At 50.1% G+C, this 27,662-nt stretch overlaps 1 protein-coding gene across 3 annotated transcripts in view; it reads left to right on the forward strand.

Annotated features, from left to right (window-relative positions):
- nlrc3 (NLR family, CARD domain containing 3) overlaps positions 1-27,662 on the forward strand; it is a 109,690-nt gene that overhangs the window by 68,921 nt on the left and 13,107 nt on the right. For all 3 annotated transcript variants that reach the window (XM_038820769.1, XM_038820768.1, XM_038820770.1), the window contains exons 8-14: positions 13,299-13,382; positions 14,127-14,210; positions 14,468-14,551; positions 16,515-16,598; positions 17,016-17,099; positions 19,395-19,478; positions 24,722-24,805. In XM_038820769.1, coding sequence (XP_038676697.1) covers positions 13,299-13,382; positions 14,127-14,210; positions 14,468-14,551; positions 16,515-16,598; positions 17,016-17,099; positions 19,395-19,478; positions 24,722-24,805 — 588 coding nt within the window. The remainder of the gene's footprint in view (positions 1-13,298; positions 13,383-14,126; positions 14,211-14,467; positions 14,552-16,514; positions 16,599-17,015; positions 17,100-19,394; positions 19,479-24,721; positions 24,806-27,662) is intronic.

A 27,662-nucleotide genomic window follows, 5' to 3' on the forward strand; every position in this document is an offset into this window, starting at 1 on the left:
AACTCTGCCAAAACATTTCATTGTTTTAAAGACTTCTTATTAGATTACTGGTCTTCTCTTTTCAAATGAATAGGGACTCAGCTTGTTCATCCTTCTTGATCGGTATAACTCGTAATTCTGGTATCATCCTTCAGTCTCTTTAACACCATATCCTTTCAAGATAAATACAGTGAAAAAACATTGCACCAACACAAGGAAACAGTAATGTCAACCCTAGTATGTCATAAACCAGGAGAAAACCAGAGGTTTTATGGGCGGCATGGTGCGCAGTGGTTAGCACTGCTGCCTCACAACACTGAAGTCCCAGGTTTGATCCCGGCCCCGGATCACCGTCCGTGTGGAGTTTGCACATTCTCCCTATGTTTGCATGGATCACACCCCCACAACCCAAAGATCTGCAGGCTAGGTGGATTGGCCACACTAAATTGCCCCTTAATTGGAAAATAATAATTGGATATTCTAAATTTACTTATTTTTTAAATCAATAGGTTTGGATAAAAATTAAAAGTCGCCATTTTTCCAATCCAATTATAAATCTTATTAGTAACTTATTTAATTTCTAATATGTCTTGGAGTTCTTTAAAAGAAACATTTTGAGACAGTAGACAGAGTGAGTGGTTCCACTTCCAGAAGAACAGATGGGCATAAAAAAAGCTGAATATCAAAGAGCCATGTTCTGCATCCCATAAACACGGCAAGAATGCTCAATCTCAGATTGTCAGGGTCCAGGCTGGGGGAGGGAGAGGGAGACAGTCCAGGCTGGGAAGCCTGAGGGAGGAAAGGAGGGGGGAGGGCCCAGGCTGGAGAGGGAGAGCGCCCAGGCTGGAGAGGGAGAGCCCAGGCTGGAGAGGGAGAGGAGGGCGAGGGCCCAGGCTGGAGAGGGAGAGGAGGGCGAGGGCCCAGGCTGGAGAGGGAGAGGAGGGCCCAGGCTGGAGAGGGAGAGGAGGGCCCAGGCTGGAGAGGGAGAGGAGGGCCCAGGCTGGAGAGGGAGAGGAGGGCCCAGGCTGGAGAGGGAGAGAAGGGCCCAGGCTGGAGAGGGAGAGGAGGGCCCAGGCTGGAGAGGAAGAGGAGGGCTCAGGCTGGAGAGGGAGAGGAGGGCCCAGGCTGGAGAGGGAGAGGAGGGCCCAGGCTGGAGAGGGAGAGGAGGGCCCAGGCTGGAGAGGGAGAGGAGGGCCCAGGCTGGAGAGGGAGAGGAGGGCCCAGTCTGGAGAGGGAGAGGAGGGCCCAGGCTGGGGAGGGAGAGGGAGACAGTCCAGGCTGGGAAGCCTGAGGGAGGAAAGGGAAGGGAGGGAGGAAAGGGGAGGGAGGAAAGGGAAGGGGGGGGGGGGGGGGGGGCTGGAGAGGGAGAGGAGGGCCCAGGCTGGAGAGGGAGAGGAGGGCCCAGGCTGGAGAGGGAGAGGAGGGCCCAGGCTGGAGAGGGAGAGGAGGGCTCAGGCTGGGGAGGGAGAGGTCCAGGCTGAAGGAGGGGCAGGAAGAGGGAGAAAGGGCCCAGGCTACAAGTAGGCTGGGGAGAGAGAGAGAGAGAGAGCCCAGGCTGGAAGATGCACTTGGGTTTGTCGGATGGGAAAATGCAGGATGGGAGAAAATGTGAAAAAGGAGGAGAATAAAATATTTAAAAACAAAAGAAAATAGTTTTGAATAATTTAAGTAGTGTAAAATGAAAATTAGTCACAGACAGGAGGTTACGTGAAACAGTATCCTGGACACTTGTGCATGGGCTAGCAGGTAGGCTATTTGCTTCTGAATGCCGTGATGCCTACCTAAATTTCTAAAAATACTCAAATGTCAGAGATAAAAGTAGCATTTCTAAGCGTGAGCTAATGTGAGGAACCCAGACTAAGGGATTGGGTCTGTGTATGTGGCATTAGAATGCATCAGGCTCAGATAAAAGCTGCCAGCACACAAGCGTGGCAGTGTGTGCAATGTTTGGTGTGAGGCCAGTGCCTCTGCGCCCTGGTGTGAGGGAGATGGGCAGTCAGTACCTCAGTCCTCTGGAGATGAACGGTGACACTGTTTAATGAGTCTTTGAGTGATATTACGATCCTGGACCAGACCCCAACAGTTGCTAGGATGCCGGCTGCTGAATTCTCCGGCGCTGGGTTTTTGGCGGGGGTTGGAATCGCGCCGCATCGGTTGGCGGCCGCTGGCAGTGCCCCCCCCCCCCCCGGCAAATCTCCGCCCCACGATGGGCCGAGTGGCCGCCCTTTTACGGCCGGTTCTGCCGGCGTAAATCAATCCAGGTCCGTACCAGCGGGACCTGGCTCTACAGGCGGCCTGCAGAGTCCTCGCGGGGGTGTGGGTGGTTCTGGCCCTGGGAGGGGCCCCCACAGTGGCCTGACCCGCGATCGGGGCCCACCGATCTGCGGGCGGGCCTGTGCCGTGGGGGCACTCTTTCCCTCCGCGCCGGCGCGGAGAAGAACCCCCCTGCGCATGCGCTGGGATTCCGCACCTTCCGGGCAGCCCGACGCCAGAGTGGTTTACGCCACTCCTCGGCGCCGATACGGCCCGTCCCGCCAGGTAGGGGAGAATTCCGCCTGTGCTGTCAGGTGAATTGGACATTCTGAATTCTCCCTCTGTGTACCCGAAGAGGCACTGGAATCTGGTGACTTTTCATTGCAGTGTTAATGGAAGCTTACTTCTGAAAATAAAAATTATTATTATTGTAAGAATTAGCTTACAATTACCGTTAAACAATGCTTAACAATAAAATGAAACTATGTTCGCTTTATCAAAGGGGTTGGGTTACAGAGTGTTGTTACTCGGGGGGGGTGGGGGGGGGATGTTCTGTTGATGAGGCAGGGACTTGGGATAAGAAACAGAGAGGAGGTTGGGGGCGGAGGCTGCCTGGGGACGGGCCGGTGGAGGCACTGAGCATGGGCGGGTCCAAAAAAGGGGATGGCTGACTGGCGAAGGGGGGGGCATCGAGCCCTCCAACTAGGCTGATCACCTGGAATGTACGAGGGTTAAATAGGCCGGTCAAGAGGGCACGTGTGTTCGCGCATCTTAGGGGACTGAAGGTGGACGTGGTAATGTTGCCAGAGACGCACCTTAGAGTAACTGACCAGATTAGATTGAGGAAAGGCCTTGTCAGTCAGGTCTTTCACTCGGGACTGGATTCAAAGACTAGAGGGGTCGCGATCCTGATCAATAAGCGGGTGGTGTTTGAGGCGGGTAGAATAGTCTCGGATGTGGGAGGTCGGGACATTATAGTCAGTGGGAAACTGGAGGGGGTGCAGGTTGTATTAGTAAATGTGTATGCGCCAAATTTTGTCTGTGCCTGTTTTAACTTTGGTTCTGTTATAGTGGGTGGAAGTTCAACTGCAGCCGCTTGCAGTTGTGGCTGCTGTTTTAGAGCCCTTTCCTTTGCTATTTTATCAGCAAATCTATTGTCGCATGAGACTTCATCGTCTGCGGTAATATGCACTTCACACTTTAAAATTCTATCTTGCTGGGCAGCTGAACAGCATCTAGTAAATTTAAAACCAATTTAGCATATTTAATAGGTTGGCGGAGGAAGTTATGAATCCCCTGTTTTTCCATAATTGGCCAAAACCATGTACTACCCCAAAAGCGGATCGGGAATCATATAAATATTGACTGTTTTATTTTTAGCTAGAATACATGCTTTAGTAAGGGCAAACTATTCGGCCGCTTGAGCAGACGTTCCCGAAGGCAGAGCAAAACCTTCCACTGACTTGAGTGGAGTTACTATTGCAGAGCAGGCCAGGAGGGTCATACCATTTGGTCGGTTTGCTGACCCATCGGTGAAAAAGATGATGTCTGGATTTTCTCGTGGGTGACTCAATAAATCAGGTCGAGGGGTTTTGGTGGCTTCAACCAATTGTAAACAGTCATGATCATACATATGTTCTGCTTCCGAGGGCGTGGGTAAGAGTGTTGCAGGGTTGACAGCTGGCGCTCACTTGTAGGTAAAGTTGGTTTAAGAGAGGATTACTTCGTACCCAGTGTGTCGAGCCACAGTAAAATGCGGCGATGGGGATGAATTAAGCAGCAGCAAAACTGATTTTTTTTTAACCATGGCCGCTGTGGCTGCTACTGCTTTCAAGCAATTTGGCATACCCTTCACCACAGCACCGAGTAATAGGCAAGGAGTCTTTTCCCTCCTCAATGCTCTTGCACCAGGACCCCTGTTGCAAATCCCCCTGCTTCATTCACATAAAGAGTACAGGGCTTGCTGAAAGTCCCACGGCAGGGGCGCTAATCATGGCTTGTTTCAAATTATGAAATGCTTGCTCCCTCTCTGGTAATAACTGAAGGGGCGTCCTGGAGGGTAGCCTTGCGCAATACTGCGTCCATCTCTCTATAGTCTGGTATCCACTGCCTGCAATAGCCCACCATTCCGAGGAAGGTAAAGGTTTCCTTTTTCGTGCGTGGAGTTGGTACCCTTGCTACAGCCTGTACGTTTTCAGACCCAAGCCTCCGCTGTCCTTGCTGCAGCTGAAATCCCAAATACTGAACTGTCTTCTGACAGAATTGCAGTTTGTCAATTGAGACCCTATGCCCTCTTTCTGCCAGATGTAATAATAACAAAAGGGTATTCTGTTGACAAACTAGCTCGCCCTCTGAGGCTATCAATAAATTGTCATCATATTCAGGGAATATTGAGCCTGCAGACAACTGGCACTCGTCCAAGTCTCTTTTAATACTGTTAATTCTGATATGTAAAGGCAAATAGATATTGACTTTCTGGGTGCAATGGTATGGAGAAAAAGGCTGAGAAAGTATCCGTTGTTGGTGGTATAGAAGACAAAATGACATTTGTGTCCGTCACCAATGGAGCAATAGTGATAACAGTTTTATTGATAGCTCTAAGATTTTGCACAAACCACCACTCATTGTGTGTTCCTACCTTTGAAATGGGAAGTATAGGGATGTTACAGGGGATTTGTGTTCTCTTCAGCACCCCTTGCTGTAATAGTGCATTGATCACTCCTTCTATCTCTTTTTCTGCCTCCGGTGCCAACCTGTACAGTTTTAAGCAGGGCAGGGCAATGTTCTTCTGTAACTGCACCCTATGCGCTGGGGCAGAATGTACTTTTCCAACATGATTTTTATGTTGGGCCCATAGATGTGCCAGTACCTGAGCCAGGATTGAAGGGAGTAAATGATGGCTCTCTCAGCGTGTTTGTTGTCTTTCAAATGTAGCGGGCCATTGCTCCTCTTTCCAGGTCACTTTGCCCTCCTGTTTGCCATAAAATTCTATCAGGCAATTTTGTCCGTCCATTTCAATATATATCCCATGTATTACTTATTTCCTTTGGCCTCTTTGATCACTTCTCCTATTTGCTTCGCCTTAGCGGGATGTCTTACGGCCAATGTTAAATAGGGTTCTGAAGTTAAACCCATCCTAAAAAGGTCCCTCTGACTATGGGTCAACTGTACTAACATTCCTAATCCCACAACACCGAAAAATAAAAAGGAGTGACATGCAATGAGGTCTGCTTTCCTAAGTGACTTTGTGTTTGTAAATTGTATGCGTGCTCATCCTCACGAGCATACCAAGCCGTGCAATGGGTCACTATATTCTCTCGTCTGGACTCTATCAGGTGTTTTAATAGCTGTGCCCAAGGGTCATTAATCTTTTGTAAGACTTCCTGCAGTTTAAAACATTTTTTTTTAAGAGTGGTACTGTAAGGGTTAACGTTCAGCTGCCAGCATAGAACACAGACACAGAGCAATCGGGCGCAGGCTTAGAAGTTATTAAATTTTGCAGCTGGTGAGCTCGTTTTTGAGACAGTTCTGTAAACATTCCATTATCAATGGAATGTATTACCGCTCCTAATTTGCAGAGTGTCTGTCTGCCTAATAGGGTCAGGTGTTGCTAGTTGTGGTACATCCTTCCTGGGAATTAAATGCTTCTTGGCCCCTTGCATGATATTCTTTTCCCCTCATTTTGCTAACCAGTATTCGAGGGACTCATTTCCTTCATTCAAATGATTACCATTATTGGGAACCAGCCCCCATTTATGCCAGGTGGGATTCCATCCTTCAAAGCCAAGATGCACCATAAGAGTATTTTAGAAGCAGCAAAACATCCCCTGGGAGGGGGCTATAAATACCACACATTTAAGTCAATTTCCAATGATTGATTTTATAGACATTAGCTATTCTTAGAGATGTATATTTTTTCTTTGTCAATTCAGAAAAGGTCAACTGTCTGCTGAAATGGCTAATGTTTCCTGCAGAACTTGGAATTATGCCATTTACGTCTTTTCACGTAATCTAAAAACTCATTCATATTCAATTACTTTTATTCGTAAAGGCACTTTCTTTCTTTTAAACTGATCTCAATTTCCAATGTTTCAGTTCATTAGAGAAATCTCAACAAAATCACTTAAGTTATTATCTCTGATTTAGGCAACAAAAAATACAACCCACTTAGCACTTCATGCTTTGACTACAATTAATTGGTTAAACAAAACACACACATTCTCACAGCTCACAAATATCATAGTTTAAAAAAAAAATTAGATTATCCAATTATTTTTTCGAATTAAGGGGCAATTTAGCATGGCCAATCCACCTAGCCTGCACATCTTTGGGCTGTGGGGGTGAAACCCACGCAAACACGGGGAGAATGTGCAAACTCCACATGGACAGTGACCCACAGCCGGGATCAAACCTGGGACCTCAGCCCCGTGAGGCAGCTGTGCTAACCACAAGGCCACCGTGCTGCCCCCAAATATCATAGTTAACTGTTAGCCTTATCTCACGGCTACAGACAAATCCCACTTTTACCTTTATCTTCTTTTAACTTTTACTCCCCTGTTTTTTTTCAGGAGGGGGTCAGCTTCATTAGATTCCTATGTGGGACATATAGGTTTTCCTACCTCATTCCGTTGCTTTACCAATGTTTCTTTTCATTTTCTTACTCATTTTGACTCCCTTATCTGTCCCTTTATCTGCGAGAAAGAAGGAGTTCACCTTCTTTCTCGCTCCGGATATCTTTACCGAGGCTTCGGGACGACCTGTGAGGGGGCGTCGAGTTTATTGCTCATCGTTCCTTCTGCAAAATACTTTAGAACATATACATAACAATAACAACGACCGCGGAAATCATTTACAAATACTACAGGGAGCGCACACCGGTGATTATCCTTTCATGAACCTCAAAGTCTTTTTTTAAATTTTAGTCTCTAAGGCACCTTTTTCTTCCCATGCAGCTATCATTAAGTTATTAATTAAGATAACTCTCCTGGCATGAGTCACTGGCAAGTAATTAAGGCTGCCGAGCCGCAGACCCCCCTTTCAGCTGGGGTCGCGCTATGGCTCTTTCCCTTTCAGCTGAGAGAGTCCTGTTTAGAGATTCGTTTCGGGGTTCACTTCCTGTTAAATTAGGGAAACTGCAAAGACTACGCCAATTTGTCGTGGAAATCATAATAAAGACAAATTCTTCAAGGTTCGATTTAAGGAAATTTATTTACACAAATATATTTGCGGAGAGAGAGTGTTTCTGCTGCAAAGCCAAGGCACTGCACTCTGAGTTATACAGTCCAAAACCATTATATTTATAGTGTGAAATAAACAACTTTGAAGAGATAAAGCTTGGGAACATACACAAGAGGAAATATGAATACAATGTACTCCCGGATCGATTTCTTAATTTTGAGCAGGGCCTTACTGGCATGGGTGGTGGACACGGGGTACTCGGCGATCACAATCTCAGACCATGTCCACACTGGGTTGACCTGCAGGTTAGTAAAGACAGCGCCCGCACTGGAGGTTTGATGTGGGACTTTTCGCTGACGAAGGGGTGTGCCAGCGGCTAAGGAAATGTACTCAGAACCACCTGCAGGTCAATATCACGGGACATTTCAGCAGCGATGGTCTGGGAAGCACTGAAGGCGGTGGTCAGAGGTGAGATGATCTCGATACGGGCCCAGAGGGAGAAGGTGGACAGGGCAGAGACGGACCGACTGGTTAAGGAGATACTACAGATCAATAGGAGGTATGCAGAGACCCCAGAGGCAGGGCTTTTAAGGGAACAGCAGAGGCTACAGGCGGAGTTTGGCTTGTTAACTACAGGGAGGGAGAAGGAGCAGCTGAGAAAGGCGAGGGGAGCGAGCTATGAGTATGGAGAGAAGGCCAGCAGAATGCTTGCACAGCAGCTTAGAAAGAGGGAGGCAGCCAGAGAATTAGGGAAAGTAAATAACGGAGATGGTAACCTGGTTGGGGATTCAGCAGGGGTGATTAAAGCTTTTAGGGATTTCTACAGTAGGCTGTACAGGGCGGAACCCCCGACAGGCCTGGAGGGGATGAATCACTTCTTGGGGGGGCTGAATTTCCCAAAGGTGGACGGGGAGCAGGTAGAAGGGCTGGGGGCCCCAATGGGGTTGGAAGAGATAGTGGAGGGTCTGAAGGCCATGCAGGCGGGTAAAGCCCCGGGGCCGGATGGGTACCCAGTGGAATTTTATAAAACGTTCTCTGGGATATTGGGGCCGGTGTTGATGAGGATGTTCAATGAGGCAAGGGAAAGAGGGGTGCTGCCCCCGACGATGTCACAGGCCACGATTTCGCTGATTCTGAAGCAGGACAAGAACCCAGAGCTGTGTGGGTCCTACAGGCCGATATCCCTGTTGAATGTGGAAGCCAAACTGCTGGCCAAAGTTTTGTCCTCCAGGATTGAGGATTGTATTCCGGACGTAATTGGGGAAGACCGGACGGAGTTTGTTAAGGGTAGGCAGTTGGTGGCCAATGTAAGAAGGTTGTTAAATGTGATCATGATGCCCCCGGAAGGTAGTGATCGCAATGGATACAGAAAAGGCTGTATCAGGCTCCTGTGGCAAGTGTATGGACGAATAGGACAATATCGGACTATTTTAGACTGCACCGGGGGACAGGACAGGGATGCCCCCCCTCCCCACTGTTGTTCGCGCTTGCTATAGAGCTGTTGGCAATTGCTCAGAGAGCCTCAAGGGGCTGGTCTGGGGGGGGGGGGGGGGGGGGGGGGGGGGGGGGGGGGGGGGAGGGTGTGGAGCACAGAGTCTCGCCCTATGCAGACGACCTACTTCTGTATGTATCGGACCCATTAGAGGGGATGGAAGAAATCATGAAGATTCTCGGGGAATTTGGCCGGTTTTTGGGGTATAAGCTAAATATGGGGAAAAGTGAGATGGCCCGGCTAGTGGACCAAATGAAGGACGATTTTCGGAGATGGGACGCACTCCCGTTGTCATTAGCTGGGAGGGTGCAGACGGTGAAGATGATGGTCTTCCAGAGATTCCAGTTCATGTTTCAATGTCTCCCCATCTTTATTCCACGGTTCTTTTTTAAACGGGTCAACAAAGTGATCTCTGGCTTTGTTTGGGCGGGCAAGACCCCACGGGTACGGAAGGTAATGTTTGAGCGGAATCGGAGAGAGGGCGGGCAGGAGCTGCCAAATTTTAGTAACTATTACCGGGCGTCGAAGATAGCCATGATCAGGAAGTGGGTGGTGGGGGAGGGGTTGGTATGGGAGCGTATGGAGGTGGCTTCATGCAAGGGCACCAGTTTGGGGGCGTTGGTAACTGAACCTCTGCCATTCCCGCCGGCATGGTACTCCACCAGCCCTGTGGTGGTGGCGGCCCTGAGAGTCTGGGGGCAATACTCATACTCATACTGACCAGCACCCGCCGAGCCAGCCGCTCCTGATCCGCTGCCCTTCCCGTTGTCAGCCGGTCAAACTGCTCCTGCAGCCTCTTTCTTTCCGCCAGCAACTCCTTTGTGGGGCAACAGAGTACCTCCTATCCACCTCAACCGTCCCGTCCAACAACTGCCGCTTCTTCTCCCTCTTCGTACTATCCTTATGGGCCTTGAATGAGATCATTTATCTCCCAGATCACTGCTTTCAAAGCTTCCCAGAAAGTGGCTGCCGATAGCTCTCCATTCTGATTGAGCTCAACATAATTATTAATCGCCACTGTCTCCTTCATGCAGAACTCTTTGTCTGCCAAAAGCCCTGAATCCAACCTCCACCCCGGCTTCTGCACTTGACCCGAGCAAAGTCTCACAACTAGATAGTGCGAAGCTTGCTCCAAAATCACTATCTCCTTCCACACCCATCAGCGCAACAAAAAAGCCAATCGGGAATATACCCTGTACACTTTTTTATAAAAAACGTATTTTATTACAAACTTATATCAAAGCAGGTTACAGCACGTAAACACCCCGGGAAACATACTTCCCAGCAATCAATGCTACAGTCTACAGAGTTTTATCCTTTTTCACCCCCCCCGCCCCCTCTCCCCCTCCCCCCTCCCCCACCCCCCTGCGACAAATAGCTCCTCAAACACGGTCACAAACATCCCCCATCTTTTCTCAAACCCCCCCTGCCCGTTCCCTCATACTTTATCTTCTCTAACCGCAGGAAGTTGTACAGGTCACCCAACCATGCTGCTACCCCCGATGGCGATGCCGACCGCCACTCCAGCAAAATTTGCAGCCGTGCAATCAGAGAGGCGAAGGCCAGAACATCGGCCTTCCTCCTCTCCATGAGCTCCAGCTTCTCTGAAACCCCAAATATCGCCACCAAAGGGTCCGGATCCACTCCCTCCTCCACTATCCTGGCTAAGACCGCGAGCACTCCCGCCCAGAATCTTCCCAATTTTACGCAACCCAAAACATGTGCGCGTGATTCTCTAGCCCCCGCCCACACCTCTCACACTCATCTGCTATCCCCTGAAAGAACCCACCCATTCTCCCCCGAGTCATATGCACCCTGTGCACCACCTTAAACTGTATCAGGCTCATCCTGGCACAAGAAGAGGTCCCATTTACCCTTCGCAGTGCCTCACTCCATACTCCCCAATTGATCTCCATTCCCAACTCTGCTTCCCATTTCTCCTTGATCTTCACCACACGCTCACCTCCCTGCTCCCCCAGCCACTTATATATATCCCCAATTTTTCCCTCCCCTGCCACATCAGAAAGCAGCAGTTGCTTCAGCAGGGTGTATCCCCGCAACCTAGGGAACCCCTTCCAGACTTATCGTGCAAAGTCCCTAACCTGCAGATACCTGAACTCACTACGCCTCGGCAGCTATACACTCATCCTTAGCTCCTCCAGTCTGGCGAACCCTTTCTCCAAATACAAATCCCTCACCTTGACCAGCCCCGCTTCCCTTCACCTCCTGTATACACTATCCACCCCCCCACCCCAGCTAATATACCCTATACACATGCGAGAAGAAGGAGTAGTCCCTTTCTCCCAGGTGCCCAAACCTCCATGGATCCACCATCCCCATTCTCTCCATAAACCCTCCCAGCTCTCGTGCCATTCTCGACCTCCGCCTCGACTTAGGGCTTGACCTATCCATCCTCGGCTCAAGTACACAATTAAAATTCCCCCCTATAATCAGCTGGTGGGAGTCCAAGACCGGGATCACTTCCAACAGCCTCTTCATGAACCCACGGTCATCTCAATTAGGCGCATACATATTCACCAATACTACCGGAATTGCCATTAGCACCCCACTCACTATCACAAACCTCCTCCCCCGCACCCCCTCCCCCGAGTCCCGCACCACCCACCATGGTTTTGTATTCAGATGTATGGTGACTCCCCCTCGACTTCGAGTCGGACCCAGAGTGGAATCAGAACCTCTTCATGAGACCTACTGGACTACACACATCTTACAACTGATGGCGATGGCACATTCCCTCCTTGTCTCAAAGGACCCTGCCCTGGACCCGTACCATGAGGAGTACCAGGGCTAGCGATGTGGGTATGGGGCTAAGGGGCTAAATTCAGTGAGTTGATTTTGGTAAATGAGAAGATTAGCAGAAAAGCAGTTAATTAATTGACATTACACTTGTGTCCTTGGTAAAACAGGAACTGCCAAGGCGGCACAGTAGCACAGTGGGTAGCATTGTTGCTTCACAGCTCCAGGGTCCCAGGTTCGATTCCCGGCTTGGGTCTGTGTGGAGTTTGCACTTTCTTCCTGTGTCTGTGTGGGTTTCCTCCAGGTGCTCTGGTTTCCTCCCACAAGTCCCGAAAGATGCGCTGTAACGTGAATTGGATATTCTGAATTCTCCCTCTGTGTACCCGAACAGGTGCCGGAATGTGGCGATTAGGGACTTTTCACAGTAACTTCATTGCAGCGTAAATTTAAGCCTACTTGTGACAATAAAGATTATTATTATTATTACTAGTTAGCGATTTGAACAGAAAAGTGGCTTAAAATGTTGTAATATTCCTGAATTCAAATAATTGGATCAGAAAACAAGATTATTTCAGATGCAGCAATTGGGATCCCTCATTGAAGTGAAAGGAACTGACTTTATTCTAATTTCATTGTACTCTATTCAATATTAAAATTCCAGACCAGACTATGAGCAAGGGATACTCTTTCTTTTCTTTTCTTTTCTTTATTCTTTTCTTTCTTTCTCTCTTTCCTCTCTTTCTTTCCTCTCTTTCTTTCCTCTCTTTCTTTCTTCTCTTTCTTTCCTCTCTTTCTTTCCTCTCTTTCTTTCCTCTCTTTCTTTCCTCTCTTTTCTTTTCTTTCTTTCTTTCTCCTCATGAAGGATTAGGGATATGGTATATTAAAACAAACTTAATTACAAACACAGTATTAAAATATCTTTAACATCACACCAGAAAATCGCTGACAATTACACCTTAAACCATACTAATTAAGACAGTGAATACAGTAATCCTTAACTGCTATCTCAAATCCCATTCAAACAAGAAAAACTACCTCAGCTCTCAATCCACTCTTAGACACAGTTAGCACTCAAGAACACCAGCTTGACAGAAATGTTCTTTGAGAAAGAGCGATCTTTTAACACTGCTTTAAAGAAAAGATCTGAATCCTGTCAGAACCATGCAGAAAATCTGTATTTCTTCAGAAGTTGCTTCAGCTTGTTTCAGCTCACCTTCTAATTACACTCCTGTGACTTGCTTGGAAGGAGACTGCTAATCTAGCTACAGACATATCTTTAAACTGATTTGAGATGCGTGACTTCTGTTATCATCTCCATCTAAAAGTCACAACTCACACTGCTTTTCTGCAAAATTAATTACCAAACTGAAATCTAATTAACTCCACAGGGAATCCCCTTTGTTCAAACAACATTCCATTAGCCCTTTTTACAATGTTAAAATTGCACCTCTGGCGTTTGAGATTCTCAGTGGTCATGAAAAGTGTTAATCACTGCAAGTCTTTCTTTTTTTTTCTTCAGTCACTGAAACATGTGATGGAATTTTTGAAGTTCTAGATTAAAGTGAAGCTCCTGTATCTATCCCTCTTGTTCTGTCGTCCTGGTGATGTCTGGCTTCTTTTTCCGTTTGCTTTCCTACAGCCTTCAGAATAATTTTGTGGCTGAAGATGGGGCAAAGTTCACCGCGGATGCTCTTCATGTGAATCGCAAGCTGACCATATTGAAGTAAGCCTTGACCATCGCTCACTGCATTATTGTTCCCATTAATTAGTTTTGTGTTTAGCCACTAGAGGACATGTCCTGTGATTCCACTGCTCTGGTCAAGGGGAAACAGCCTCCACCGTATGGAGGATGCAGCTGAAGGGTGCAGGCTTCTCCCTGTAGTACCCCACAGTGATCAGGTGGAGATGAGGGTCTTGGGGGTGTGGGCAGCTTAGTCTCTTTGTTTCAACTAGGAAGCTGTGCCTGTCCTGGAATTCTCAGATCTCTGGGCTAAAGTGGAGCAATAGTGCGGCTGAGATGCACAATTGGATCCAGCTCCAAGAGTGAAGCTGAAGTGAATGCCAGTGAAATACATACTGTAAACAGACTGCACTTTGAATAGATTGAACCTGAGCAATGATAGAAATTGCTCAGTGGGTTCATTCTTAACCTTGCAGGCCAACCTTGATCCCTGTCTGCCCTGGCTCACTTGGCCAACTGGGAAGTGGGGGTTGAGAATTTGGCTTCAGTTTCTAGATAAGGGAGAGTGAAAGTCAGACAGATTTTCCTCTCCTCATCCTCTTATTTAACAGTCGCTATCAGTGATCCCAAAAGGAAAGTTTGCGGATGGGGGGAAGGGTGGGGTGGGGGAAGGCTGATGGTGTAGAGTTGGATTGTGTTCAAATGTAAGATCTACCCTGGTGGAATAGCAGGTGTTAATTGTCGTTGCTTCACACAATTAAACTCTTCTTTCTCTTTTCATTTCAGCCTTCAAAAGAATTCCATTGGCCAAGAAGGCGCGAAACGGATTGCGAGTGCCTTAAAGCATAACGGAAACTTAAAGGAACTCATGTAAGTCCCACCCCCACTGTTCTCTCCTTGAACTGTGGGCAGTGATTGGTCGGGAGGCAGTGTTTAAATAGCCGTACAACATTTTATAATGAAAATTTTCCAGTACTCATTAGCCATCAGCTCATTTGCTTTAATGTGCCTATTAGTAGTACCCAGTAACCATCAGCTTATCCCCATTAACGAGCAACTACTTACCCATTAGCAATACCCATTAGCGCAGTTTACTTTGTGGTGATGATCTGTGCTTTCCATTCCAGCCTGTCCAGTAACTGTGTGGGTGATATCGGAGCCTCTGCCATCGCTGAAGCCTTGAAAGTGAATAGAACTCTCACAACACTCAAGTAAGCGCCTATCTCTGTGTCCTGATGAATCAACATTCTTTCCACAATGTCTCACTAGTTCTCCAGCAGAGGTGGTTTATCACGGGCAGCACGGTGGCGCAGTGGTTAGCAGTGCTGTCTCACGGCGTCGAGGACCCAGGTTCGATCCTGAGTCACTATCCAAGTAGAGTTTGCACATTCTCCCTGTGTCTATATGCGTCTCACCCTCACAACCCAAAAGTTGTGCAGGGTAGGTGGACTGACCACGCTAAATTGCCCCTTAATTGGGAAAAAAAGAATTGGGTACTCTAAATTTAAATAAAAGAGGTGGGTTATCACAGGACGTTGTTACAATAAGAACCATGGATTAAACATATAGATCAAGGGGGAAACTTTTCTCCTCTGCTCCAGATTGGCTGCTGGAAAGGAGAAGCGTTAATGTGGAATTGATCACCTGTCTGGGCCCCAGTGTCGATGTTTGATGGACTGGGTCATGACCACGGCAAAATCACAGGATAGTCATGACTCTCTGGTGGGCTCAACGCTGTCAACAACCATTGGGCATGATCCGAAATGTAACTTCCAGGATTGCAGCCCTGGATTTTAATGGTCATAATTTCCTCTCAGCTCCTGTGCTGTCAGGTCAATCCAGGTACATTGGGCGCGATTCTCCGCAACCACGATGGGTGGGGGAATAGCAGGAGGTCCACTTCCGCACCTCCTGCTATTCCCCCCCCCCCCCCCACCCCCCCCCCCACCACCCCCAATGGTGTGTCCGGTTTTGTGACACGCCGCTCGGAGAAACGCGGGCCGTCGTTTTTCACGGCGTCCCGCGATTCTCCGGCCCGGATGGGCCGAGCGGCCTGCCGTTCCCGACCTGTTCACGATGGCGGCAACCACACCTGGTCGCTGCCGTCGTGAACATGGCGCGCCAGGTAAGTGTGGGGCCTGTGGGGGGCGGATCGGGGATCGAGCACCATGACCATGCTCGGGAGGGGACGGGCCCGCTATCGGTGCCCACCGATCGTCGGGCCGGCGTCTCAAGGGGACGCACACTTTCCCCTCCGCCGCCCCGCAAGATCAAGCCGCCACGTCTTGCGGGGCGGCTGAGGGGAAAGACGGCAACCGCACATGCGCGGGTTTGAGCTGCCCAACCCGCGCATGCGCGGCTGACGTCATTAGGCGCCGCCGCGGCGTCATTCTTGGCGCGCCGTGCCTTGAAGCCAGGGACAAGGCCCTGCGGCTGAGTTTCCCGGTACGGCCCTCCTATCCCCCCGGGGAGGGGAGAATAGGGGGCCGGGAGAGGCGTCCGACGCCGTCGTGAACCTCTCCGGGTTTCACGACGGCGTTGGGCCTTGCGGAGAATTCCACCCATTGCTTCTGTATCTGGGGACACTTCCCATCTCCGCTGTCACTCTCCTGAAAAGTCTTGTTGTAAAATAGGCAACAAGTCTCTTGCCTCCAGGCTCCAATCCCTCTCTCAATCGCAACTCACCTTGGTGCCAATTTTCATGTGTTATCTTTGCAATGTCTCTGGATACCTTCCCATTGCCCTTCTAGATGTTAATTCCCACACCATTGCAAGGTGTATCGCTGCTTGGTATCACTAAGTTTCTCAGTTGAAAGCAGGTTGAAGTTTTGCTTATTCTGATAATTAATTACAAAAATATTTCAAAAAAAATAAATTTAGAGTATCCAATTCTTTTTTCCAATTCAGGGGCAATTTAGCGTGGCCAAGTCACCTACCCTGCACATCTTTTTGGGTTGTGGGGGTGAGACCCACGCAGACAGGGGGAGAATGTGCAAGCTCCACATGGACAGTGACCCGGGGCCGGGATCGAACCAGGGTTCTCAGCGCCGTGAGGTAGCAGTGTTAGCCACTTAGCCACTGCCGCCAAATTACAAAATCGTTAACCGGCTGCTGCTCATTACGGCTCACAAAATCTTCCTCATGTGCTGACTGGCGTAATTCTCCTTTCTGCAGCCTTCAAAGCAATTCAATAAGTAACAATGGTGCCACTGCCCTGACTGCAGCGCTCAAATTGAACGAAGGCCTCATCAACCTGAAGTAAGACTCCTGTCTTCGACCCTCGATCTGTTGGAGGTGACCAGATGCTGGACACCAGGTTTTCATTGTCTCTCTGTGTGAATGGAGTTGGGTTTTGGGTGGAACATTTTATGTGATGTAGAAAGCTGTGTATTTTACATTCATAACATCTTTATGAATGTGACAGAGTGAATGTGGAGTTTTTAAAAACATGCTTTGTGCAGCTATTAAATTAGTAAAAATGTGGGTGCATAAATTGGGGATGAGGTTTATTTCAATAAAAATATTTCTCTATTCCTCCTGTAGATACCCTCCCTTGCCTTTTTTGGATATCTTTTTTGCTGTTCCTCTATCATGTCAATGAGTAGCTGTGTTGTTCGCTGCTGTTGGAAGAGCAGAATGAGTTCTAATTTTATTAAATTGCATTTATATTTCTAGCCTTCGGGAAAATTCAATTGGCCTCAATGGTGCAAGGGAAATTGCAAATGCACTGCGTGTGAATAAGGTGCTCAGGACATTGGAGTAAGTCTAACCCTAATTAATCATCTTATTTACTTCAGAAGGCAGCATTGAGTTGTTCTCGTGGGTTGTACTGTATGTTAATATAGTGTGGGGCCTTTAAATCTATCATTTAGAAGTATTTTCCTACTTAGAAAGAACTTGAGTTTGTATCTTGGGGGAGAGGTTATGATTCAGATCCAAGTGGCCCAGCTCCTACAATACAAAAACTATGGGCGCGATTCTCCCAAAACGGGAGAAATCGTAAAGATGCCGTAAAACCCGGGCGGGTTTTACGGCAGCGCGCCCCTTCCCGACCGGGGACCGATTCTGGTCCCTGGTCGGGGCTAGCAGCCCGACGCCGTAGGCTCCGGCAAGACGGGCTTAACGAAAATCGTTAAGCCCGCTTGCCGGAGTTAGCGCCGGCTGACACGTCATATGACGTCAGCCGCGCATGCGCAGTTTGGAAGACTCCAACCCGCGCATGCGCGGGTGACGCATCGTGTTTTTGCGCGAAACCCGCGCATGCGCGGGCCGGGTTGCCCCTCAGCCGCCCCGCGAATGGATACTGCGGGGCGGCGGAAGGACAAGTAGTGCGCGGGCATCGGGCCCGCTGCCCGCGATCGGTGCCCACCGATCGCGGGCCCATGGCACCCTTGGCACGGCCGTGGTACGGCCGTGCCAATCGGTGCCATGGTTATTAATAGCAAGTTAGTCACGCCGTTTTTACGAACGGCAAGACCAGGTGTGTTTGCCGTTCGTAAAAACGGCGTAAAGGGCTGGGACTTCGGCCCATCTAACAGCTGAGAATCGCTGCTGGCCGTAAAAAAACGGCGGCAGCGATTCGGGTCGGGACTTCGGCGGGGGGGGAGAGAATAGCGGGAGGGCGGCAAAAATGTCGGGAAGGCCCTCCCGCTATTCTCCCACCCGTCGTGGGGGGCGGAGAATTTCGCCCTATGTCACTCAGCCAAGGAAAATGCATGCTGGAAATAATTTACCTCAGTTTACATTGCTGATGTAAGCAATTCTGGGTGCTGCCCTTGAATGTTTGTTTAAATATCCTGGGCTGGATTCTCCGCACCCCGATGCCAAAATCGCATTCGGCGACAGGGTGCAGAATCTGTTTAATCACACGGAATTGTGACGGTGCCGGTTCCATGGTTCTCCGCCCCCCCAAAAAGCGCCGTACTCCCTGAGTACGCCGCGCTGCGTAACCACCGGCTAAGGCCATTGCCTGAGGCCCGCCCTGCTATTCTCCGTCCCCGACCGACCAAATTCTCGACGGCGTGTTTCTAATATGGTCCTGCCGTTTGGGAAACTCGCGGGATGGGCCGATCGGAGGGCAGGGGGGGCCTCATTCGGGACTGGGGGCTATGTGTGCGGGCGGTCCGGGTTGGGCAAACAGCCAATGCGGGGCACTATTTCGGCGGTCCAGGTCCACGAGCTGAGTCCGCCATGGAGCACAGTGCAGCCACTGGAGGCCACCGCCGTGTGCATGTGCGGCCTCTGACCCGGAGGTGCGGGGGGCTGTATTGGCAGCTGGAGCTGCGAGCTCCACGACAGCTGCCTGCTGGCCCCCTGCAAGGCTGTGAATCTGTGGCCTTTTGACCCCAGTTTTCCTGCCATAAAAGACCACAGTTTTGCACAACGGCTTGGGGATATAGTCCCAAAAATGGAGAATCCAGCCCCAAATGTTTAAGAGGGGATGCAGAGGGGATTAGTTCTGTGTTGAAGTTTCTTCCCCAATATTTTTTCTAACGTGGTATTTTTAAGAGAGTGATGGGGGTGCACGAGGAGGTGCGCTTTCTTTGGTGAGGGCCTGACTCTGTGTCGTTGAGACCTTGCCACATGGTGTGTTGTCTGTCCTGATAGGTTCCTGAAATGGGATGTGCTCCCGAGCCTGGTTCCTGCTGAGAGGCCGAAGGCAAATTCCCGATTTAGCTTGAAAACTGGCTGCCATGCTTTCGTAATCTTGATTTAGGGGCAGGTTGCATTAGATTTGATGGATCACAGCATATCCTGCCTTTGAGGCCACGGGTCAGTTGGGCCTACCGACCACTGGTCCTATGTTATCCTGTTCTCAATGCTTGTCATGAGGGTGGGTGATGGCCGAGCCGGTCAAGTCATTCCCCAGGCTGGGGCCTAGGCTGTGGACTGCCTGGGCATCAATGAGATGGCATGGTGGAAGTGACTGCCAAGGGTCAGGGCCTGAGGGGCCATGCCCATGAAAGGTGGCGTTTGAGGGGGCCATGGAAAGGTTGTATTGCGTCCATTGTTTCTGGTACAAGATCCGCTGAATGCTCTGTTTCTCATTCTCAGTTTAACAGCGAACTTGTTACATGACGAAGGAACAGCAGCCATTGCTTCAGCTATCCGAGAGAATCAAACCCTCACATCTCTGCAGTAAGTACATCAGTCTCTGCTCCACTTGTTTGTATTTCTACCTCATCCGTGCTGCACCACACTCTCTGCCCCGATCCTAGCCACATTCTTGACTCAGAGGCCAAAGCACACACACCGTCACCCCTCTGCTGCTGACTGGTGTTGAGCAACCAAGAAATGGGAGGAACATACTGTGATGAATAGTTACTGTACCCTTAACATCATGTAGGTGATGCCCCTTTAAGACCGGGTTTGGAACCCTGGGGACTCTGCCTCCAGCTCCGCCCACCAGGGAGCCGTATATAAGGTGACGCCCGTTAGGCGGCACTCAGTAAGCACACGTCTCGTTAGCTGGCCAGTTCTCTGCTTATTAAAGCCTTCATTTACCATTCCACACTCTGATGTCATTATTGAGGGTACTACAGTTTAATAAGCAGACTACGTTAGGATAGACGCTGGTCTCAAGCCAGAAAAGCTCAACCTGGAAGCATGGACACAGGAGGCCAAAGAAATTTTTAAGTACTGGCTCCGCTTCTTCGAGGCCTACCTGGAATCCTCGGAAGCTCCCATCCTAGGGCCTCGCAAGCTGCCCCTACTCCACGCCCGGGTGAGCCATAGAATCTCCGCCATGATTGAGAAGGTGACCACTTACGGCGAGATGATCGAGAACCTGCGAAAGCGTTTTGTCAAACCCATAAATGAGGTACATGCACGGCACCTGCTCTCTACCTGCCGGCAGCGCTCAGGGGAAACGCTGGACGAGTAAGTGGAAAAGCTCACCGCGCTCGCCAGGAACTGCAACCATCAGGATGTGATGGGGGAAGTCCACATGAACCTGCACATCCGAGACGCCTTCGTGCCCGGCATCCGTTCGACCTATATCAGGCAGCGAGTCCTCGAAAATGGAGCTAAAGACCTTCAGGACACGGTAGCGCTTGCCACCTCACTGCAAGTGGCCCGCCACAACCTAGACACGTACCCCGCGGACCCTGCGAGCCCCCCTCGCACATCCCCAGACTCGACCACGCTACAGGCCTGCGCGCGCGGCGACCCGCCCAGACCGGGGGCACACCGTGCTATTTCTGTGGGCAGGGCCAGCATCCACGTCAACGCTGCCCAGCCTGCTCCGCCATCTGCAGCGACTGCGGAAAGAAGGGGCATTTCACGAGGGTCTGCCTGGCCAGGCCCAAGGCCCAGAAACAAAAAGCTCACCAGGCCCGAAAATCGAGCTCACAGGCCCGCAGGCCCAACACGCGGCTGCGCAGAGGCCGGACACGCCCCTTTTAGGACTGAGTTTAGGAGGAACTTCTTCACCCAAAGGGTTGTGAATCTATGGAATTCCTTGCCCAGTGAAGTATAGAGGCTCCATCATTAAATGTTTTTAAGATAAAGATAGATAGTTTTTTGAAGAATAAAGGGATTAAGGGTCATGGTGTTCGGGCCGGAAAGTGGAGCTGAGTCCACAAAAGATCAGCCATGATCTCATTGAATGGCGGAGCAGGCTCGACGGGCCAGATGGCCTACTCCTGCTCCTAGTTCTTATGTTCTTATGTTCTTTCTGACGCGTCATCGGTCTCATGCGAGTCTTGGGGGTGGCCATCTTGGCGGTGGCCATCTTCTAGACCCGACAAGTGCGACCGACGGCGGTGGCCATTTTGTGAATCCGACTCGACTGAGGACTTGGACAACCCGCATCACCCTCGACCAATCGTGGCCAAAGCACCTGCGGAACTCCATGATGCAGGTCGAGATCAACGGGCGCGACACTCCCTGCCTCTTCGACTCCGGGAGCACGGAGAGCTATGTCCACCCAGAAACGGTAAGACGCTGCTCCTTGCGCACCTATCCCGCTTCCCAAACCATAGCCCTCGCCTCGGAGTCCCACTCGGTCCAAATCAAGGGGTATTGCGAATCTCGCGATCCAGGGCGCCGAATACGCTCGTTTCAAGCTCTATATCCTCCCTCACCTCTGCACCCCCCTGCTGCTCGGTCTGGATTTCCAAAGCAGCCACCGAAGCCTGACCCTGATGTTCAGCGGCCCCTTGCCCCCCCCCTCACGATATGCAGTCTTGCAACGCTGAAAGTTGCACCCCCCTCACTATTTGCGAACATCACCCCCGACTGTTAGCCCGTCGCCACCAGGAGTCAGCGGTACAGTGCCCAAGATATGACTTCTATAAAGTCAGAGGTCCAGCGTTTACTGGAAGTGGGGGTCATCGAGGCCAGCAACAGCCCCTGGAGAGCACAAGTGGTAGTAGTACGGTCCAGGGAAAAGAAACAGATGGTCGTGGACTACAGCCAGACCATAAACCACTTCACGCAGTTCGATGCGTACCCCCTTCCCCGCATAGCAGAGATGGTCAATCGGATCGCTCAATACCATGTATTCTCCACTGTTGACCTAAAATCCGCCTACCACCAGCTCCCTATCCGACCGGAAGGCTGCCTCTTTACTGCTTTCGAAGCAGCCGGCCGGCTTTTCCACTTCCTCAGGGTCCCCTTCGGCGTCACAAATGGGGTCTCCGTCTTCCAGAGGGCGATGGACCAAATGGCAGACCAGTACGGCCTGCGAGCTACTTACCCGTACTTGGACAATGTCACCATCTGCGGCCATGATCAGCAGGACCATGACGCAAACCTTGAAAAGTTCCTCCAGACCGCCCGGGCCCTCAACCTGACCGACAACAAGGAAAAATGTGTTTTCCACACAACCCGACCAGCCATCCTCGGATACGTCGTGGAAAATGGGGTCCTAGGTCCCGGCCCCGACCGCATGCGGCCCCTTAAGGAACTTCCCCTTCACCGTAGCCTCAAGACCCTCAAACGGTGCTTGGGGCTTTTCTCCTATTACGCCCAGTGGGTCCCCAGATATGCGGACAAAGCCCGCCCACTCATAAAGACCACAACATTTCTCCTGACGGCTGAGGCCCGGTCGGCCTTCAGTCGCATCAAGGCCAACATCATCAAGGCCGCTATGCGGCGGACGAAACCGTCCCTTTCCAGGTAGAGAGCGATGCGTCAGACATCGCCCTGGCTGCTACCCTCAACCAGGCAGGCAGGCCAGTAACATTCTTCTCCCGGACCCTCACCGCCTCGGAGATTCGGCACTCTGCAGTCGAAAAGGAGGCACAAGCCACTGTGCGGCACTGGAGGCATGACCTAGCCGGTAGGAGGTTCACCCTCATTACCGACCAACAGTCAGTAGCCTTCATGTTTGATAACGCACAACGGGGCAAAATTTAAAATGATAAAATCTTGAGGCGGAGGATCGAACTCTCCACCTACGCGTACGATATTAAGTATCGTCCAGGGGAGCTCAACGAACCCCCAGATGCCCTGTCCCGCGGCACGTGCGCCAACGTGCAGGAGGATCGCCTGCGGGCTATCCACAATAACCTCTGTCACCTGGGGGTTACCCGGCTCACCCACTTTATCAAGTCCCGCAACCTACCTTACTCCACCAAGGAGGTCAAGGCCATGACCAGGGCTTGCCAGATCTGTGCGGAGTGCAAACCACACTTCTACCTGCCAGACAAGGCTCGCCTTGTAACGGCCTCGGGGCCCTTTGAGCAACTAAGCGTGGACTTCAAAGGTCCCCTCCCATCCACCAACCGCAATATCTACTTCCTAACCGTCATCGACGAGTTCTCCCGCTTCCCATTCGTCGTTCCCTGTCCCGACATGACCTCGGCCACCTTGATAAAGGCACAGTGAACGCAACAGTTTGGAAGGCTGTCCCTCTGGTCCTGTGGTCGAGAAGTCTCCCAACCACCCGCTGGCAGGAGGTCCTATCCGATGCCCTCCACTCCATTAGGTTACTCCTCTGCATGGCCACGAATGAGACCCCTCACAACCGCTTGTTTGTCTTCCCCAGGAAGTCCACATCTGGGGTCTCGCCTCCACCTTGGCTGACGACTCCTGGACCTGTTTTTCTCCGGAGGCACGGGAGGAGCCATAAAACGGACCCCCTGGTCGAGAGGGTCCAACTGCTACATGCGAACCCCTGATACGCCTACGTCGCGCACCCCAACGGCAGGCAAGACACGGTTTCTCTCCGGGATCTGGCACCCGCTGGTTCCCCCACTGACGCCCCCCCCCTCGCGGTTTCCCTACGGGACCTGCCAACCGCTGGTTCCCCCACTGATGCCCCCCTCGGACCCCCACTCCGTCGGTAGACACCGACCCTGCAACCCTCTAGCGTCCCCCCCCCCCTTCCACACTCCCCACCGGCACAGCTACCCCCAGCCCTAGCTATTCCCCCAGCTATTCCCCCTGCACCCCGACCCCCTATCCCGACCCGGACGAAAGCTCCGACCACCGTGCTCCCGGATGTACCCTCACCAAAGACATCCATGTCCGCCACACCACTGCCCGAGCTGAGAAGGTCAATGAGGACGATCAGGCCGCCGAAAAGAATAGACATGTAATGCCACTTCACTCCCGATGAACTTTGCATTTTTTTAAAAACGGGGTGAATGTGATGAATGGTTACTGTACCCTTAACATCATGTAGGTGATGCCCCTTTAAGACTGGGTTCGGAGCCCTGGGGGACTCCGCCTCCGCCCACCAGGGAGCCGTATATAAGGTGACGCCCTGTAGGCGGCACTCAGTAAGCACACGTCACGATAGTTGGCTAGTTCTCTACTTATTAAAGCCTTCATTTACCATTCCACACTCTCGTGTTGTTATTGAGGGTACTACACATACATAGAAATTGCAAGCACTTAAACCATAACTATACTGAAGTTTAACATGAGACTGGAGTTCCCATTAATTGGTATCGCGAGTATGGTGTGTTAACAAACAGCAAGGTGTGTGTTAATGGCAGATTGTGTTAATGGTGAAGTGAGTGTTTTGACAGATTGAATGCGTGAATGGCAGAATGAGTGCAGAATGAGTGTGTTACTGGTAGTATGAGTGTTGAGTGAGTGACTAATGACACTGTGAGCGTTCAATGAATTCTTCTTCAGTATATATGTGGTCTCGGTATTTCTGCTGCTTATTGTGTTACATTTCAGAAAATAATACAAAATAATGGATTTAAATTTGCATTTATTTTGAATATGAGGTCATATTTACACGAAAAAGATGGTAAAGTTGGAGACCAAATTCGGTGTCCCACAGCCAATAATGGTTGTAAAGGTTTAAATAAGATCAATTTAAATTGTGACATTGAGTACATTATTGAAATAGCTGCAGAATATAGATATGAGAGGTGATGGGGCATTTGCCATTTAATGTCTGTCCATGTTCTCTTTTACAGCCTTCAGTGGAACTTCATCAGTTCAGAAGCTGCAAAAGCTTTAGCTCAAGCACTACAGTCCAATCACAGCATCACCAGCCTCGAGTAAGTCTCTGTCTCCCTTGTGTGCTACCAGCTGAATTTTATTCATTGCGACACCTTCACTCTGACATTGAGGTCAGCAACTCACTTGTCAAAGGTGAACACTAAAATGTACACCACAGACCACATCTCCGATTTCTAATCAACAACTAGCAGCCTGGGCCATGGAACCCTGCTGCATCTCAACCAATGTCAGTCCCTTTGCTGCTGAAAGCCTTTTCCATGTGTTAGTCACTTGCTGCAGTCCTTGGCTCTTTGTGTAGGGGTGGGGCTGTGACAGGAAGTTAATCTGAGGATGAGGGGGTCCATGTGATGCGGGCACGGGAATAGTACCTGATGGAACCATCAATTCAGCGAACACGTGTAGTTGGATCTGAACAGAGGCTTTAATACACTTACAACAGAGCCAGCCTATTCGTCGTTGAACTTCAGATGAACTGCAGGCTGGCTCTAAGGCACTGATCTTTATACATCAGTCCCAGGGGGAGGAGTCCTGGGCGGAGCCAAGGGAGGAGCCCAGTACAAACTCTCGCGTACTCCCAGAGCTACTCCCCTGGTGGTCGGATAGTGCAACTGCACTTACAGTGGTGGATAGTGAACATATATACATGGAGTTATATTGGCAACTATATACAGCATTGATCTTACAACAGGTAGATAACGAACATATATACATGGAGTGATATTGGCAACTATATATAGTGTGAATCACATTCACCACAGTAACGTTTTGGCAGGTTCTGGCACCACTATAATCCGTCATTTATCATGATTGCCGAGCAGAGGTTTGCCTGATCCATGAATTAACATTTGATGTTATGTCCCTGGAAGACGTCTGGATCAGTATTGGTGAGAATATGCCGAAAAACGGGAAGAAATCCGGTGATAAAAGGGCGCTGACGGATTCAGTGGGGTTCGAGCCGCCGTTTCAATATGGCGACTTGATCCTCGCGAGGTCTCTTGATTCAGCAAACTCTCAGGTGCTCTGAGAGGCTGAAAATGATGACTGCCAAGATTTTCCCACTTTATTGATCAGAGACTCGGTGTGCGACAATCCAAGCTAAAGAAGCCACATTTTTGACGTTCAGGATTCTTTCCTCCATTTCATCGAGCCTTTTATTGTTATTCTGCATTAGAAATCCCCCACTTTACAGGCTAGAGCGTAGGCCTCGGCCTGCGAGGAAGTGGGATATTTGGATGTACGGAGGACTTTGCATCCTATTGATAGAGACTTTACTGTTTTCTCGGCCCCTATCAGGGTCACACTAGAATTGATTATATGTTTGTGCCGAGGACAATCCTACACCTGGTCTCTTGTTCTATAGGCAGTATTGTAATCTCTCTAATCATGCTCCTCTTTTCCTGGAACTCTTGCCTGAGGGCTCCCCTCCCCCCAGTCTCGGTCATGGCAGTTTGATGCCTCCCTACTTCGGGATAAATCCTTCATTACATATTTTAAGAAGGAGTTGAAGTTTTATTACTTGGTCAATTCACTTTCTGATGTCTCTCCTTCTATTTTGGGGGAGACCTGCAAGGCCTGAGCCTAGGAGCTCGTTATTTCTTACAAGGTCAACAAAAGGCGTAGAATGCTGGAGAGCCAGTGTCAATTGGATGTCTGTTTGGCTGATGCTGAGGAGAGGTGTAGGAGGGCCCCTAACATGCAATTGTTGAAGGAGGTTAATGCAAAAAGGGTAGCTCTCGGATCCTTACAGACGCGGAAAGCTGAGAGAAGCTTCTAATTTGCAAGGCAGAAACTGTATAAGATTGGGAATAAGCTGAGAAAGTACTTGGTCTGCCTGACAATCCCCTCTGTGTGACGTTCGAGGGGGTGGGGGGGGGGGGGGGGTGGGAGGCTAATGAAGGCAGAGATCCATGTGGCTTTTAGGGATTTCTATGCGAGGTCATATAGGTCAGATCAGTCTGGTGATGTGATGATAGACATGGAACATTTTTTCTCTTCCCTTGAATTCCCTGTGGGATCAAAGGATTAGCATTTGACCCTTACTGCTATCTCTAAAGATGAGGTGGCTGTGGCTATTAGGGAGCTTCAGCCGGGCAAGTCACCAGGGCTAGATGGTTTTGGGTGTGGGTTTACACAGAGTTTCAAGATCTGCTGATGGAACCATTGATGGGTATGTACTGTCACTCTTTTGAGACAGGGCTGTTGCCACCGACACATCGGGAGGCCACATTCCCCTGATTTTGAAGACAGGGAGCAATCTGGAGGAATGTGCCTCTTATAGGCCAATCTCTCTGGCGAGGTGGTTAGAAGGTATCCTTCTGACGATTGTTCGGGAGGATCAGACTGGGTTTATTAACGGCAGGTTCTCGAGTAATAATGTTAGGAGGTTGTTGAATGTGATTCAGGCTTTCCAGAAGCAGCCTCCGGGTGGACTGGTGATCTCCTTGGATGTGGAGAAAGCCTTTGATTAGGTTGAGTGGAATAACACACGCAGGGATTTGGACTGGATGAGGCCTGTGTTAAATGAATTGAGCCTGTAGTGGCTCTGCTCACGAATAATTTTAACTCTGAAAATGTTGGGCTCAAGAGGGGGACCAGGCAGGTCTGCCCCCTATCCCCCTTGTTATTTCTGCTGCCCATAGAGCTATTGGAGGAGACATTGGGTGGGACCTCCTAATACCGGGGCTGGAGTGTGGGGATAGGAAGCACAAGACCACACTTTATTCAGACGATTTGCTGTTGTTTGTGTCGAAGCCGGATGTCTCAGTTCCCTCTATCGTTAATGTGGTGGATAGATTTTATGCCTTCTCCAGTTATAAGATCTATTTTACAAAGTCAGAGGCAATGCCACTGGGAGAGCTGAGGGACAGACCTCCTGCCCTTGCTGATTTTCCTGTT

Source organism: Scyliorhinus canicula, chromosome 15 (genome assembly GCF_902713615.1).
Source record: "Scyliorhinus canicula chromosome 15, sScyCan1.1, whole genome shotgun sequence".
NCBI classification, from domain to species: Eukaryota; Metazoa; Chordata; class Chondrichthyes; order Carcharhiniformes; family Scyliorhinidae; genus Scyliorhinus; species Scyliorhinus canicula.